Below are 17,407 nucleotides of genomic sequence, written 5' to 3'. Positions count from 1 at the left end.
GCCCCATTTGTTTTTTTGCTTCAAAATAAGATATGTGCAGTGTGCATAGGAATTTGTTCATAGTTTTTTTTTAAACTATAGTCTGGCCCTCCAACAGGTCTGAGGGACAGTGAACTGGCCCCCTGTTTAAAAAGTTTGAGGACCCCTGGTTTAATCCTTTGTGCCACTGGGGAACCTTCATTTTCATCATTAGCTGTCCTTCAATTTTGTATACAGAATGTTAAAGTTTTTAAACTTGGCCACAAAGATCAAACCTTGAGCACCTTATGTGAAAATTAAATAGGTTATGTATTATGAACTTTATATAATTCACACAGAAAGCAACTAAGAAAAATACATGAATCTCTTATAAAAAACAGAGGAAGGTGATACTTTGCATGTGAATATTTGTGCCTGTATGTTTTCCCTTCTGCTCTGTTGCAAACTTCCTAGAGATGGTGTTGTGTTTTTCTGTATTATCCTCATACAAATGACAAGAATTGTGCCAACTTGAATCTTAGAACTAACCGTGTCTAGAAGTTTTCCCTTTTTTCTCTCAACTTCTTTTGCAGCAATGTTTTTAATGTGCAGAGATATGCACTAATTGTTTGTTTTCATTGCCCTCACTTAGACAGTAGGAATAAATAACTAAACCTACATGCTAAGGGGAATGCTGGGGTGGTGGCACATGCTCATTGAACATCACCACATGTGTCAACACGGGTCTTGTTTCAGTCGGTCCCACATGTGAGAAGTAAAAACATCTGAGAATCTCATTGTTGAGTAGAGCACTGTGCCTTGTCTCTTATCTGTCGCCCTTCGTTCTCTAGTGAAAGGCATGTTGCCCCTCTCCTTTAAAGTGGAATCAGACATTGCTCCCACTGCTCAGATGATTGTCTATACTGTGTTACCAAAGGGAGAAGTTGTTGCAGATATACAAGAATTCAAGATTGAAAATTGCTTTGCCAACAAGGTGAGTGTCTTGTTTGGGTCCGGTCCATCCTTCTCTTCTTGTGCTGTGTAGAAAGCTAGGAAATAATGTATGTTAAAAGACTGACTGACAATCTTCTGAAAGCTTTGTCAGCACCTCTGAAAGCAAGGAGAGACACATCATACCTTAAAGCAGGCATCCTCAAACTATGGCCCGCGGGCCACATGCGGCCCCGCCGAGGACATTTATCCGGCCCGCCAGTGTTTTTGCCCCGTTTGTTTTTTTTTACTTCAAAATAAGTTATGTGCAGTGTGCATAGTTTTTTTTAAGACTAAAGTCCGGCCCTCCAACGGATCTGAGGGACAGTCAACTGGCCCCCTGTTTAAAAAGTTTGAGGAAAGGGGAGGAGGAAGGGAAGGGGAGGGGGTAAAAAAAAGGAAAATTAGTGGATTCCGGGAACCCCAGAGGCAAGCGAATTTTGGGAATAATAAGGGCAACAAATGTATAGATGTGCTTTACACAATTGATCTATGTATTGTGATGAATTGTATGAGCCTCAATAAATTGATTAAAAAAAAAGTTTGAGGATCCCTGCAGGTTTAAGGATGGAGCAGGACAAAGCCAGTTGCTCATGAGCACAGTTTGTTAAAGGCTTTTGCTTTATCTTAAAACTCATATGGATTCCCAAAACCTGCCCCTTTGATAGCAGTTCAGTGTTTACCCATCAGCATCACCAGGGCACAATAGATAATGCTATCATTCAAGATGGGGACAAATTGTTGTGGTGGCTAGGTGCCACCAGGTCGGTTCTGACCCATAGCGACCCTGGGCACAACATGCTAGAAAATGAAAAATGGTCTATTGCTGTGAAAACTAACCTGAACAAAACAAAACAAAAAAACCTCTTAAGGTATATTTTTAAAGATTCTAAACCTGTGTGCATGAGTCAACATTACCTTTAATGACCAATGATAGTCAGTTAGGAATAACAAACATAATTTTAAATATTATAAAATTATTCATGTGTGAAATAAATCTGTTGTGTTCAAATTGAGAAAGAAGTATATAACATTTAAATAGAAAGACATTTTCTCTGTCCCAACAATTGAGATTTAAAATGTATCTGGAATTTATCATTTTGAAGAACATGTGTCTGAATCAGAACTTCCCTCATATACTCCGTCATCTTTTGCTCTGTTGGCTCATCATCTGGTAAGATATCTAGCTTTTATGGTCCTTAGTTTCTCACATTACTAGACCTACCCTTTTCTGACTTTTTGTGGTACATCTAAAATAGTCTACTTTCTTTTAAGTGCCACATGCATTTTCTTCTATATGAGTTATTTAAATTTACCCATAATATAGCAAGTGATTAATACTATTCATCTTGAAGATAAATAAATGTAGTTTGTTTCTCATCCATCTCAGATATGAAATTCCAAACTACTAGTCAATTCAGAAACACAGGTCATGTATCATTTATCTGATACCAATATTTCTGATATAATTGCTATTTCATTACAGTCCAAATCAGCTTCCAGTTCAATAATCCTTAAAGTTACCCACTGCTTTACTGAAACTAAATTCTCTTTTATGTTTCAAATCTTTAATAATTTTGAGAATAAGCTACTCAAACGTTTTTCGCAAAAAAAAAGAAGGAACCAATAGATTCCCTAGCCAGTGAATTTCTGCAATCCAAAACTGTCAAATCTATGAAAAGATTCTGGGGAAAAAATGTTTTTTAGATCTTGTTCATTTTATTCCCAGAACCATTTTTTGGGAGCTAATGCACATATCATTCCACAGTTCATTCACATTGAGCAGTATTGTGCAATTGCTACCACGATCAGTTCAAAACATTCTCTTCCTTCTTGAACTCCTTCATTTCTGCCTCCCTTTACCCCTTTCTCCCACTGTGCCCCCCAGGAGCCCTTATTCAACTTGCTGTCTCTATAAGTTCATCCATCCTGGATTTCATAGACTGAAAAACAGATCACCAAAATTCAAGAGGGTTACCCTCAGTGACTAAACACATAAATCCCAATATAACAACAACAATCACAGAAAATGTTGAAAATCAGATCAGGCCAAGGTGCATCAGCGAGGGGATCAACTGACAAAGTTCCATCCATTCAACTCGGGTTTGATCTTCTAAACTCATCTCTCCAAGGCACTCTCCTTGGTAACCACTTTCTTCCCAGCCCCCTAGTACGCAGAGAGGGAGATCATTGGAGGCTCATTTCCTATGTAGGTCTCACAAATGTATTTTGGGCTTCCACTGTCATCCATAGCCTTCTGCAAACCAGACTCACACTTTAGACTCCGATACTATTCCCTCCTTCGACTTCAGATTATATGATTTAAAATCCTTTGGTGACTGGTGTTGGTGTGCTTCTTCCATGTGGACTTTGTTGACATCTCAATCAGGTGGCTGCTCATTTGGAAACAAGCCTTTAAGAACCTGGATGCTATTTTATCTGATAGCTGGGCACCATCTAATTTTTTCACCATGCTTTGCTCTAGCAATCATATTGTCTGTATTCCCTTCCTGAGGGTGAGAATAAGATCTTTCTCCTGTCCACAGTTCTTTGTTAGTTTTTTGAACCAGTCAACTCTTGAGATGCATTTTAAAGGACTTAATAAAAAATAACCCAATAAATCCTTGGTACTGACAAACAGTGCTGTACTGTTTTAGAATTTTAAGTGTTTCTAATTTCAAGACTGGAAAATGAAGGCAATTTTAGTTGGCTGTTCTCAAGGATATAATATTATTTTTTCCAACCATCATGCAGACTTATGAAGCCCAGTTGAAGTCTGGGATACATGTTGGGCTGCTACCTCAAAGTCAGCAGTTTGCAACCCCCAGAGAAAATGAGGCTTTTGACTCCCGTAAAGATTTTCAGGGTTGAAACCCCCCAGGAGCAGTTCTACTTTTTTGTACAGGGTTGTTATGACTCAGAATCAATCCAATGACAGTGATTCAAGTTCCTGTGTTTATTGTGCAAACTACAGACTTTCAACACAAAAACACCTCATGGAGGTCAGTTATCCCAAGTATGTGTCTTCCTCAGTTAAGGGGTCTTCATTTCCATTCAAAGATTACATCTATTTCAATGTGATAAAATAATAATAATCTATACTTACCAGTTATGTAAGACATTACATGTGGGAATCCTAAGTTAACTACAACCACATACATTTCCAGTTTATTCCTGAGATGCTTAACTAAACTTGTTTTTAAATGGGTGAAAAGAATGTAGAAATGATGATCTAATCCTCAGGTGGCAGAGAATTTTGTTTGTCATTATTATAATGCAGGTTATTAACAATGATATTAATATCATATCATCTTTGCAGGTAAATTTAAGCTTCTCTTCAGCCCAGAGCATGCCAGCTTCAAACACCTACCTGAAGGTTAAAGGCTCACCCCTCTCCCTCTGTGGCCTCCATGCAGTGGACCAGAGTCTGATGTTAATGAGAGGAGGAGTTGCGTTCTCACCTCAATCAGTGAGTCCCATTTCAGTCTCGGGGGTCAGAAAAAATACATACACAATAAGACCAATTTTGGAAGCTATGAATTACAACTCCAAAGGACAATATCTTCATAATGTCAGGCATAATTTAGCAAACTTATTATGAATTGGAATTTAATTCAGCTTTGCCATTGTCATTGTACCAGGTTCTTGACATAAACCATCTGATTGCATCTTCTGTTATTAATATATGCTCAATGAAGGAACAATCTTGTTCATGACTATATCTCCCATGTCTACCACAGTGTCTTCTGTGTAGGAGTTAGTCCATGCATTTTAATGAAGGAATGAAGGAATGATAATACTTTAAGGTGGGCACATTACCCTAAAGGAAATACAGTTAAATTAGAGTAAGTAACTAAAGAAAAAAACACAACAAAATCTATATGTCAGAGGTGGAAGTTAAACTGAATGTCTTTCAGGGCATCCTCCTACTTTTCCACATTTCAAGGTATTATGTGAAATGTTGATTGTTTTCAGTTTTCTCTAAAATTGACTCACATGGATTTTAAGTATGGCCAAGCTGGTTTTAAGTATGGTCCCCAAAAGGTGGTGCTTTGTTATCTTTCATTCAAATTTCTCTTTTAAAGAATGCAGCTCTTTAGCTCTTTCTTAAGAAGCCAACAGATTGCAGGATTTTCATTCATTTATTTAACAAGCACTCACTATATATTGACTAGCGGATGGGCACTGTGCTGTGAAGATGACTTATAACGGTAAGCAATCCAGATGTGCTCTTCGACTACTTAGACTTATAGAATTGTGAGGCATTAGCACAAACAGCAACAGAAACATAGCACATACAATAACTCCCAGTTTTGTTCAATATTATGGAAGGCCTATGTGATGGGATCACATCTAGATATCTCGAAGCTAGACCAACTGATATGAACATAATGCAAATTTACACCCTAACAACTAAAGTCAGTGATGAAAAAAACTGAGTTCTACCAACTGCTTCAGTCTGACATTGACCTAGCCTGTAATCAAGATGCATTAATAATTGCACCAGTAATCAAATGGACAGAAGTTCCCTAAGGACAAGGTTCTGAATGGTTCAGAAAGGAGGAGAAATGGAAACAGGACACAGGGAGGAAGTGGGATAAGCCATGCTACACTGTGAGCATCGCAATCAATGAGATGAACGAAAATTTGTATGAATCTTTGAATGTAAAACGGATGATCTGCTCAGTAACCCTTCACTCAATTAACAGTAAACAGTTAAAATAACAATTGGAGCAGCTCATTTCTGTTCTACAGGGTCTGTAGGAGTTGGAATTGGCTCAGTACTTGCTTTGAGTGTGGGGGGTTTGTTTGACATCAAAAGAGACTCTGAGACTGATCAATTCATGCAATCTCTAGGCATGTTACGTTGTTTCTGCGCAACATGATTAGTAACCATAACCTGTGATCTATCCCCACGATGGTAAGAATGGTGATGCAACTTGAAGAATATAATCGGTGTCGCTGAGTTAAACACACAGAAATCATCAAGCTGCCATGTATTCTGCTGTGTATATCACAAAAAACAGAAACGTTATGAAAAATTATGTATGCATACATACACATAATATATCTCTCCATGAACTTAAAGTGGTTTTTTTCATAACGCAAACATGGAGATGTTTAAAAAGCACCACAATCTGTTCAATGCTGTATTGACATTATTAAATTTAAAGCAAACTTTTAAAAATTAAAAAAAAATAGTTTTGCTTTTGGTGTTACGTGTCCGAGTCAATTTTGACCCAGAGGGCTCCTAAGAGTACAGGGTGAAACCGCTACAGAGGGACTCATGCCGGGGGACCACTGAGTAACAGATCAGGAGGCGTGTCTTGTGAGGCATCTCAAAGTTGTTTTGAGCTGTCAATCTTTCAGTCAGTAGTCCAGTACGAAATAATTTTCACTACCCAGGAATTTCTTCTTCCTTTTTTTGCGTGAATATTTTATTTGATTGTTCTTTTGTTTTTAATTTTAATAAATCATCTTGTTGGAGCCTATTACAGCTCTTATAACAATCCATACCTCAACTACATCAAGCACTTATGTACATATGTTATCCCCATCATTTCCAAAACATTTTCCTTCTACTTGAACCCTTGGTATCAGCTCCTCTTTGTTCCCCTCCCTCCTCCGCCCTCTCTACCTCATGAACTCTATATAAGTTATTTGTATTTTCATAATTTACACCATCTGCTCTCTCCTTTCATTCGCATTTCTGTTGTTCATCATCCTGGGGGTAGGGTCAGGTGGGGTAGGGGTTTTACATCCATGATTGTAATCAGTTCCCCCTTGCTCCCCACCTTCCCTCATGGTAGGCCCTCATGGTATCACTACTCTGGGATTCTGTGTGTCAAGAACTCTTATCTGTACCAGTGTACATGCTCCAGTCTAGCCGGATTTGTAAAGTAGAACTGTGGTCAAGATAGTGGGGGGAAGGAAGTATTAAAGCCCAGATGGAGGAAGCACACCAGCCTGTGTGAACACGAGGTGTCGAAGGGATCAGGTATCAAACATCAAAGAACAAAAATTCATATCATTGTAAATGAGTGGGAGTGCAGAGTGGAGACGAAAAGCTCATCTGTACTCAACTGGACACCCCCTTCCAGAAAGGTCGTGAGAAAGAGACCAGCCAGTCAGGGTGCAGTGTATCAAGGATGAAATATACAACTTTCCTCTAGTTCTTAAATGCTTCCTCCCTCCCCCCCTTATCATCATCCCAATTCTACCTTACAAATCTGGCTAGACCAGAGGATGCACATTGGTACAGATAGGAACTGGAAACACAGGGAATCCAGGGCAGATGAAACCCGCAGGACCAGTGGTGAGAGTGGCGATACCGGGAGGGTGGAAGGAGGGTGAGGTGGAAAGGGGGAACTGATAACAAGGATCTACATATAACCTCCTCCCTGGGGGATGGACAACAGAAAAGTGGGTGAAGGGAGACATTGAACAGTGTAAGATATGACAAAATAATAATTTATAAATTATCAAGGGTTCATGAGGGAGGTAGGAGTGGCGAGGGAGGGGGAAAATGAGGAGCTGATATCAAGGGCTCAAGCAGAAAGCAAATGTTTTGAGAATGATGATGGCAACAAATGCACAAATGTGTTTGACACAATGGATGCATATATGGATTGTGATAAGAATTGTACGAGACCCCCAATAAAATGATTTTAAAAAGAAAAAGGAAAAACTAGAGGAATGTGTTTTGTCGGCGCTCTATTGCACCCTAGCTGGCTCATCCCTTCCTTGGGACCCTCCTGTGAGGGGATGCCCAATTGTCTACAGAAAGGCTATGGGTTTCAAACCCCTCTCATTCGCATCAAAATGGTTGCTTGTTTGGGGTCTTCTTTTGCCTGATACCTGTTACCATCAAGACCTCGTGAATACACAGGTTGGTGTGCTTCCTCCATGTGGGCTTTGTGCTTCCCTGCTAGATGGCCACTTGTTGAACTTCAAGCCTTTAAGACCCTGGATGCTGTATCTTGAAATAGCTGGGCACCATCAGCTTTCTTCACCACTAGCTTATGCACCCATTTTGTCTTCAGTGATCATGTCAGGAAGGTGAGCATCACAGAATGCCAGCTTATTAGAACAAAGTGTTCTTGTGTTGTGAGAGGACTTGAGTAGAGGCCCTATGTCTGTCTGCGACCTTAATACTTAACATATAAATATATGTACACAGACCTATATCCTTATCATTATATATTAATATATTTACATATATACATGTCTATGTCTATATCACTATAAATGTCTTTTGCCTCCTCATTCTTTCCTCTATTTTCAGGGACTTCTTTCTTTTGCTTTCACAGGTCTATCGATTGCTACCCTCAAAGAATGACCTACCTAGAACATATGGAGAATTAAGCCAGGAAGACAGTGAAGAATGCATCCCTAGGGGTCCCATAGGCATATATGACATGAATGCAGCAAGCCGGGTTCTGGAGGATGACGATATCTACAGCATCTTCCAGGTCCTTCTTTTTCCTAAACACGTACTCAACATTTATCTCTCCTCTTTGTTAAGTTGGAGAATCGATTCTGTTCCTCTCTCTGAATCAAGCTACGTTTCACCGAAAAAGAAAGGAACCTTAGAAGCAGGGAGAATGTTTTATACATACAGATGTTAAGCATAATTTATCGGACACCTTAAATAGTGTTTACTTTTAGGGATCAAAAAAGTTAATCATATTAATCCCAAAGTTATTTACCACTGACATCTCTCCCTCTCAGTAACTCAAAGATATCTTAATATGGGAGAAAAAACAAACACACATTTTACCATATCCGTGCTTCACATGGTGGCATCTGTAGAAGGGAAATATCTTATTGCCAAACAGATCCCTTGCACAATAAGCGGTTGTTGACTGCATAAGTGACTGAATATATAAAGTTCAACTCTTTAGTCCCCACCTTTACTTCAGTAACCCAGATGAAATATTCACTTTTCAAGGTTAACCAAATGGAAGTTAGAAAGACTAATATGCTTTAAAATGTGTATTTTTCAGTGTTACACATAACTACACAGGGTTATGAAAGGGAAGTTTATCCATATTATGAAACAAATCTTATAATTGCCAAAAAGTACAGAAAAAATATATAAACATCTTGAACAAGGCATGGTTCACTCTTTTAATACAGGTTGGTGCCTTCCCTGAGAATAAGATCCCTCTCTCCTCTTGTACCCTTAGTGTCCTCCATCAGGGAGTGGCAGAAGAGTGGAAAGAGGATGATTTAGGTTTACTACTAAACTATTTCATCTTTAAACTTTTACTTTCTAATCTTTTCCTTCCTAGTCCACATTGTTATTCTTATCCCTTCCTATCAGAATCCGGGCTGAGATAGGCTGAGCACATAGTACTGATGGCTACCATTGAAGAATAGAAAAGCTGAGAGCATGCGAGTTTTAAGAACCAGGCTGCTAGCAGTACCTGTGTGTGCGTTTTGGACAAAAAGAATGAAGATGGCTAAAAGAAACTATTAGAAAGGATAATGAAAAATGATCAAAGGGATGATTTTAGCATAAGTATGCAGGAAAAGGTACATCTTTCAATAAAGCAAACTTTTCTGAGGCTGCAGAAAATATGCAAAATTCATAGTATGTTGCATAAAAACAATATGTACCCTTACAATGTAAAAATCTATACAGTACATTATATGCTTAGATATGATTGCAGATTGATATAGACACTAGCATAGGTAGAAGTTTTTAATTGGGGGAGGTGGCAGGGGGAAAAAGGAAGAAAGCTTGTATGACTAAATACTTCATTTTTTATATGGAAAAAAATAATAAAAGTGGCATCAGAATTGAACTTACAAATTTTTGAAATAGAAATCAAATCGTTCTAATCCCAATTGTAACATTCCTTTACTGAATTTGATTGTCTCTGTCTCCATTTTCACATTTATAAATCACTCCAGCTCTCCAATGCCTGGGATTGTCCTCATTAATCCTCTGAGCTCTGTCTCTGACAATAGTGAAAATTATATGAATTTAAGAAGTTTCATCCAGTCTCAAAATTGGAGTGTGAATATGCTTTATCTATCAATATTTTGTTCCAGGTTTCAGGAGTACATATTTTTACCAACTCAAATATCCGAAAGCCTCGCCTGTGTGGGTTTTCACTGCATCAAGGCTATGGACCAGGTGGTATGCTCTTCAACGGAGGTAAGGGTGTGCTCTATTTGTCTTTTGGAAGAGTAGAGTAGGATGTTTTACAGGGTTGGATTAGGGTAAAAAGCTATTTTTCCAAGTATTGGGCCAGTTGACTCAACAAAATGTCCCCCTTCAAAAACTATAAGTTTTAGCTAATCATTATTTCCTTTCTGACATCAAAATCAACTTTTGTCCCAGTCTTCAGTCTTTCTATTTCATCGCTTCCTAACCTCTAGGAAAGGAATCCATGCGTGTGTCAAAATGCTGCTGTCCAACAACTTCTAATTCAGAGCGACCAGGCACACACTGGGTTGTGACTAATAGGATCCATTGAGTTGTCATTGGCTGATTTTCTGAAGTAAATGTGAAAACTTTCTTCCTAGTTTGACTTTATCTGGTAGCTCTGCTGATACCTGTTCTGTATCATAGCAGAGCCCAGTTTCCACTGACCGATGAGTAGTAATTATGCATATGGTGTATTGGCTGAAAATCAAACCAGAGTCTCTTCCATGGAAGGCAAACATTCTATCTCAATTCTCCTTAGTCAAGACCAGATTGCAGTAACAAGCAACCCCCCCCCCCCCATCTCTGGCTATGAATAGTGTGTTTCTTGCTCATACCAAACCTCTTTGTGAGCCCTGCAGCTCTCTAGAAATGAATCAGGGACATATAGGTGATTTTCATCTTGTGACTCTGCTATCTCCAAAGCTGCCTTCAAGATCAGTACGAGAGGCAAACAGAGGATGATTGTGCATGACTTTCAAAGCCAGGAATAGAAATGGCATGCATCATTTACTCAGACTCCACTGACAGGAATTCTCATGTAACTCCTAAGCACACAGCAAGGAACCCTGAGAAATATGAACAATTATACAGTTATCAAACAATTCCGTCACAGTCCTCTCATGGAATTCAAAGTGATTTTGAATTATTGAACAAATTAGAATGATTCAACTTCTGGTAAAATGGTACCAATCTCTTTCTGTATTTCAAATATACCTGGAAATGAGTTGAAGTTGAAAAGATTCTAAAAATTTAGTATTAGCTTCTACTGTTATCATGCCTCGGCAGTTTTTCCTCTATGTCCTCCAATGTCTACTAGTCCCACTTCCTAAGAAAAAATTAGCAAAAAATAAAGAAAGAAAAGAAAAAATTAGGGTAGTGTGATAAAGTATTTCTTTAAAAAATGAGAATAAATACATAATACAGTTGGAAATACAGGCCTAGGAAGACAAGGAATAAATTTCTAGTTAAAAGCAGAGACATGAATAAGAATATTCCTCCATCAGAAAGTCTACCTTGTATAAAAAAAAAGACAAACAACACTTTGATAGAAGGAGAGGGAAAATTTTCTCATGACAATTCCAACTGCTGAAACTCATTGTTAGAGGCCGAGTCAGTCTGGGCTCAGAGCATCCTTATGTAGAACACAAAGCAATACTTCATAGACTTTGCCGCCACTTTGCCAATCCATTTTGACGAGCGTCTTCCTCCCTTTCATTGCCCCTCTATTTTACCAAGCATGATGCCCCTTTCCAGGGACTGGTCCCTCCTGATAGTGTGCTAAAACTATGCAACCTTAAATTTATTCAAACCCACTTAACCTTTTGTAGGCCTCATTGCTTCATGTCTAAAGCCACCATGACTATTTTAAATTTACCAACGTGTTCTTTTGAGAATGAGTTGAGGAAGCAAACAAAAACAAAAACAAGAATGATTCCATGTGAAAGCATGTATTTGGGGCAAAACAACTAAAAAGCACTATCACTTTATTTTCACATCAATCCGAAGACCGAATGTACATTTTCTTTCCAATTCTAAGGAGGAAAATAAAATGTCAACACAAGAGCTGAAAGATCTGAAAACGAAGATCTTCTAGAAAATTGTTAATTTCCCCCACCGATTTCCTTAATACTCTTTAGCGCTCCATTCTTCCCTCTTAATTGTCAAGTAATCCTGCCCCTAACTGTGGCATAGCCAGATTATTGAAAAATCTTGCCATTTGCATTCCTTGTTCTCCACTTCAATCATTCCGTATCCTGTGAAAGGCTAACCGCTCTTCAACAGTGATTTTATCATGTCATTTCTTTCTTCAGTCTAGTCAGTGCCTCCAGAATTCACAGACTCATTGTAGGTAAGATTTTACAAAAGGCTAGATAACTCAATGTTAGAACTCAGATGCAAAAAAAACTCTACTCCCTGATTCCTGAAGTGTCAGTTAAAATTTTGTAATTGAGGTAACTTCTGCTTTAGCAGATACAAAATATCTGCCCTAATCTGCATGACCACCACTTGTCTGTCAGTTGTCAGTGCTGTGATAGCTTCCATGATGCTGGCAGCTATGCCAGCAACATTTCAAATACCACCAGACTCGCCCATAGTACACAGGTTTCAGTGGAGCCTGTGGAAAACAAATCAGGCAAAAGAAACAGGTGGAGTACTTCTGAAAAATTCTCCATTATAAATCGTATCAATGGCAATGGCACATTGTCTGATACAGTGTGAGATGTGCCTCTCAGAGAAGGAAAAGTAAAGTATGAGAATGGAATCTATGAAGACCTGGAGTTGGGAACTCAAAAGGGAAAAAAAACATGGCCAGCATTTCTCAAGCTTAAAGAACTGGGAAAAAACATTCAATCCTCTGGTTTTAATATTGAAGGATTCTATGGACGAAATACGGAATAATGCTGGAACTTTATTTCATCACGATAAGATGAAAAGAATACAGTCACTGAACCGAAATGAATTGATTGACATTCAAATATTTTAAGAAGTAGCCTGATTAAGAATGCTGGTCATGAAGGAAGACATTAACACTGCACTGAAGATGGACGTTAAAAGCACAACTCGGAGAATTCACAGAATACCAAGTGAAAGGCTTCACTCAACGGATCAGTGCTGGAAGCAATTATTCATCTATGCCCAGAAATTTGGAAGACAGTTCCCTGGCCAACCAACTAGAAGAGGCCCCTATTTTCTCCTAATTTAGGTGGCCCAACAGAATTAGGGTTTACCTAATACTATCAATAATATTACAAGCAAGTAAAATTATGCTGGAAGTAATTCAAAATTGATTTAGCCATACATTGACAGGAAGCTGCCAGAAATCATGCCAGATACAGAGAAGGACTTGGACTGAGGAATATCATTGTTGTTTTTAGATGGGACTTGCCTGAAAGCAGGGAATACCAGAAAGAAATTTATTTGTATTTTATTAGTTATATAATACTATAACTAATGTGATTATTTGGGTCATAACAAACTATGATAATGTTTTTTTAAAATGTGAATTCAAGAATACTAATTTGTGCTCATGTGGAAACTGTATATGGATGACTAAGAGGCAGTCATGCAAACAACAAAGGGAAAACAAATGTTTTAAAATCAGGGGAATTGGGTGTCAGGGCTGTATCCTTTCATATTTGCTGAACAAATAATCCTAGAAGCTAGACTCTATGAAGAGAGCAAGGCTTCAGGATGGGAGGAAGGTTCATTAACAACTTGCAATATACAGATGACACAATCTTGCTTGCTGAAAGCGAAGAGGGGTAGAAGCACCTATTGATCAAGATCTAGGACTATAGCCTTCACTATAAATGACACTGTAATGTAAAGAAAAGAAAAATTCTCACAGCTTGACCAATAAACAGCATCACTATAAAAAGAGAAAAGATTCAAGTAGTGAAGGATTTTATTTCTCATGGATCCGCAGTCAACACCCATGGAAGTAAGCAGCCAAGAAATCAATGATTTATTACATTGTGTAGATCTGTTGCAACGTGTTCGAGAACAAAGATGTTTCTTTGAGGATTGAGGTGGGACTGACCCCCAAAATGGTATTTTCCACCTCAGATCCGTGTGAAAAATGGATAACGAATAAAAGCAACTGAACAAGAATTGGTGCATTTGCATTATGGCGCTGACAAATAATATTGAAATCACCATGAAATTTCAGAACAACAAGCAAATCTCTGCTGAAAGTAGCACATCTACAATGCTCCTTATGAACCTGGATGGCGAGATTTGGTCCCGTGTACTTTGGACATGTGATCAAGAGGGCCCAGTCCCTGGAGCAAGACATAGTGTTTGGTAAAGTACAGCCCCAACATTCCAACTCACTGTCGTCAAGTCAATTGCTACGGATAGCAGGCCAGAGTAGATCTCTCTACAGGAGCAGAACGCCTCATCTTTCTCCCATAGAACCATTTGTGAATTCAAACTGCTGACCTTGTGGTTATACCAGCTCAATGCATAACTCCTTTCCCCCTAGAGGGTCAGTGACAGAGAGAAGAGTTTCAGGGAGATGGATTGACACAGTGGCTGCACCAATGGGCTCAAACAAAACAACTGTAAGAATGGAGTAGGGCAGGCCAGTATTTCATTCAATTGTATAGACTGGTTTGCTATGGGTTGGAAATGAATCCATGCACCTAATAGCAAAAATTACCTTCATGTTTTTTATATAGTTACATTCATTATTTATTTCACTATGTTAAGCACATATTAAATATAAAAATTATATCCCAAGGAGGTCAGCTGTTCATTGACCTTTGGATTTATATTTCCCCACTGCTGTATCTGTACTTTCATATCTCTTTCCCTGGAGAGTCTTTCCTATTAACCTCTGCTGTCCATCTATTAATGATTGTCCTAAGTTCTACTTTGGTAAAAATAGGTTATTGGGCGATGCAAACTCTTTGTGCTTGATTACTAACTGAAAATTTGAGCACATTAAAAGTGGAAATCTGCTTCCACAGAGATTAACCAAGAAAGCACTATGGAACGCTGCGTGTTCTATCCTGAAACACTTGGAGCCACCATAATCTGGCGTCGACCCAATAGCAGTGGATTTTACTTTGTTTTGGTTTTGATTTAGATAAAAGTGTTTTTAACCAGACTACAATTATACTTTTCTACCTCTTATTGTCTGTTCCCATATCTTATTCACTGGTTTTTAAAAAATCATTCCTGAACTTGTTTCAATTAATATCTGTTCTTCCTGTTGGATTTTCACTGCATCATCTCAGTATAAAGGCAACATATGATAGATTCAATTATTTATCTTTCCCTTCTCCTGCTGACTGGGCTTTTTATTTCCATTTAGGAAGATCTACCTTTGATTTTATTCTCAGAGAAAATATAATTACCCATAGTTTCTATTTCTATTTTTATTCTTGAGTTAGTCCTCCTTTAACATGGGTAGATAAGTAAGCTGGTATATGTATTTGTTCCAGTAGTAAGCATTCCTTGAGCAAATGTTCTTATTTGACTTGATAAACAGGGCAAACAAACAAAAAGCTCACTGTCATCGAGTCAATGCTGACTCAAAGCAACCTTCTAGGACAGGATAGACCTGCCCTGAGACTGTAACTTTCTACGGGAGTAGAAAGCCTGGTTAGCAACCCAATGCATAAGCCACTACATTGCCGGGACAGTTGTTAAAGAATGATGTCAGACATGACAAAATAATAGTAATTTATAAATTATCAAGGGTTCATGAGGGAGGGGGAGAGGGAAGGGAAAATGAGGAGCTGATACCAAGGGAGCAAGTAGAAAGCAAATGTTTTGAGAATGATGATGGCCACACATGTACAAATGTGCTTGACACGATGGATGGATGGATGGATGGATGGATGGATGGATGGATGGATGGATGGATGGTTAAAGGAGTTGTATGAGCCCCCAATAAAATGATTTTTTTTAAATGAGGCTCACACTAAGCACTGTCTTCTTTCCTTTGCGGTTATAGGATTGGGAGCCTTTCCAAGTGGAATAGGAGCCATTCCAGGTGGAATGGGAGCCATTCCAGGTGTAGGAGTGGGAGCCATTCCAGGTGTAGGAGTGGGAGCCATTCCAGGTGTAGGAATGGGAGCCATTGCAGGAATGGGACCAGTTGGAGCAGCAGGAGTTGGGTATGCAGGCGGGATGTCTTATCCTCCACCAGCAGTTCCTCCAGCAATGCCAATAGAAGATGTCCAGACTGCTCACATAAGAGAAATGGTCCGGAAGTATTTCCCTGAGAGCTGGATCTGGGACTTGGTCGTACTTGAGTAAGTTGAATGTTGTCTTGAATTTGGTTAAGAAGAGGATTTGAATCCTGTCCAATATTTTAGTTCCTGTTTCTTTCCATTCCGCTCCATTTTTTCCTAGTAAATATGTAGGTTCATAGTTCATCTGTTTCATACCTGAAGAATGTAAACTTGTTGGACTTTGCTTCCTGGGATACTTCAAATAATAAAATAATAGAAAGCAGAACACCATGAACCCCCTGCCCTGACCCACCCAGCCCCACAAAAGAACTCATTGTGTTCTAGATAGATCTAGTTGGTTCCAACTCATAGCATCCCTATGTAACCAGTCCAAAACACTGTCTGGTCTTGGGCCATCCTTACAATCATTGTTATGCTTGAATCCATTGTTTTAGTCACTGTATAACCCCATTCACTTCTTGGTACTCCTTTTATTATCTGACAATTTATTTTACGAAACATGATGTCCTTCTCCAGGGACTGGTCTCCTCTGTACAAAGTATGTGAGACCACATCTTACAGCCAGGTTTCTAGGAAGTATTCTAGCTGTACTTATTCCAACATAAATGTGTTCGTTCTTCTGACAGCCCATGGTACATTCAATAGTCTTTGCCAACACTGTAACTCAAATATATTCTTCGGTCATTTTTTATCATTGACCAGTTTTCACATGCATATAAAACAATTAAAAGTGCAATGGCTTCGGTCAGATGATTCTTAGTCCTCACCATGAGATCTTTGCTCTTTAACACTTTAAAGCAACTTTGCCCATTGCAATATATTGTATTATGTCTTGACTGCTGCTTCCATGGGCAAATTGAAGCTGAAGAAAATTATAACAAGCCCATGAGAACCAAACAAAACCTTGAATTTGAATACCATCTCAAGAATGAATGTGATGCATTGGTCACTAATGACTGAAGAACAGACAATTGTGGGATGACATCAAGCACATCATATATGAAGTAATCTAACACATTTTAAAAGATTTTAATCTAACACATTAAGCAGCACATAGGTTTTAAGCATAAACCTATACAAAGTCATGGCAGAAAATATCTGGTGATGTAATTTAGGAGATAGACTGTACTGAGATTTACCATCGCCCCCCCAAAAAAAACCTCCTTCACTTAGATTTACAAATTGGTTTGCTAACTTTTAAATGTCCAAGCATTTGACAGTCGCAGGCCTCATACTTCACCCATAAATACTTCAACATGTACTTCTAAGATTAAGACTTTTCTAGATTTTCATAATCCCATTAATTCAACAATAT

At 38.6% G+C, this 17,407-nt stretch overlaps 1 protein-coding gene across 1 annotated transcript in view; it reads left to right on the top strand.

Annotated features, from left to right (window-relative positions):
• The window catches only part of LOC101654166 (pregnancy zone protein-like), a 77,587-nt gene that overhangs the window by 42,164 nt on the left and 18,016 nt on the right, over window positions 1–17,407 (top strand). The window contains exons 14-18 of the mRNA XM_045290507.1: window positions 810–952; window positions 4,268–4,417; window positions 8,259–8,420; window positions 10,009–10,114; window positions 15,852–16,152. Of these exons, the coding sequence (XP_045146442.1) occupies window positions 810–952; window positions 4,268–4,417; window positions 8,259–8,420; window positions 10,009–10,114; window positions 15,852–16,152 (862 nt within the window). The remainder of the gene's footprint in view (window positions 1–809; window positions 953–4,267; window positions 4,418–8,258; window positions 8,421–10,008; window positions 10,115–15,851; window positions 16,153–17,407) is intronic.

Source organism: Echinops telfairi, unplaced genomic scaffold (assembly GCF_000313985.2).
Source record: "Echinops telfairi isolate 266 unplaced genomic scaffold, ASM31398v2 ScPeMD7_40;HRSCAF=151, whole genome shotgun sequence".
Lineage (NCBI taxonomy): Eukaryota > Metazoa > Chordata > Mammalia > Afrosoricida > Tenrecidae > Echinops > Echinops telfairi.
The sequence above is the reverse complement of the archived record's forward strand: the minus strand, read 5'-3'. Positions and strand labels throughout refer to the sequence as shown.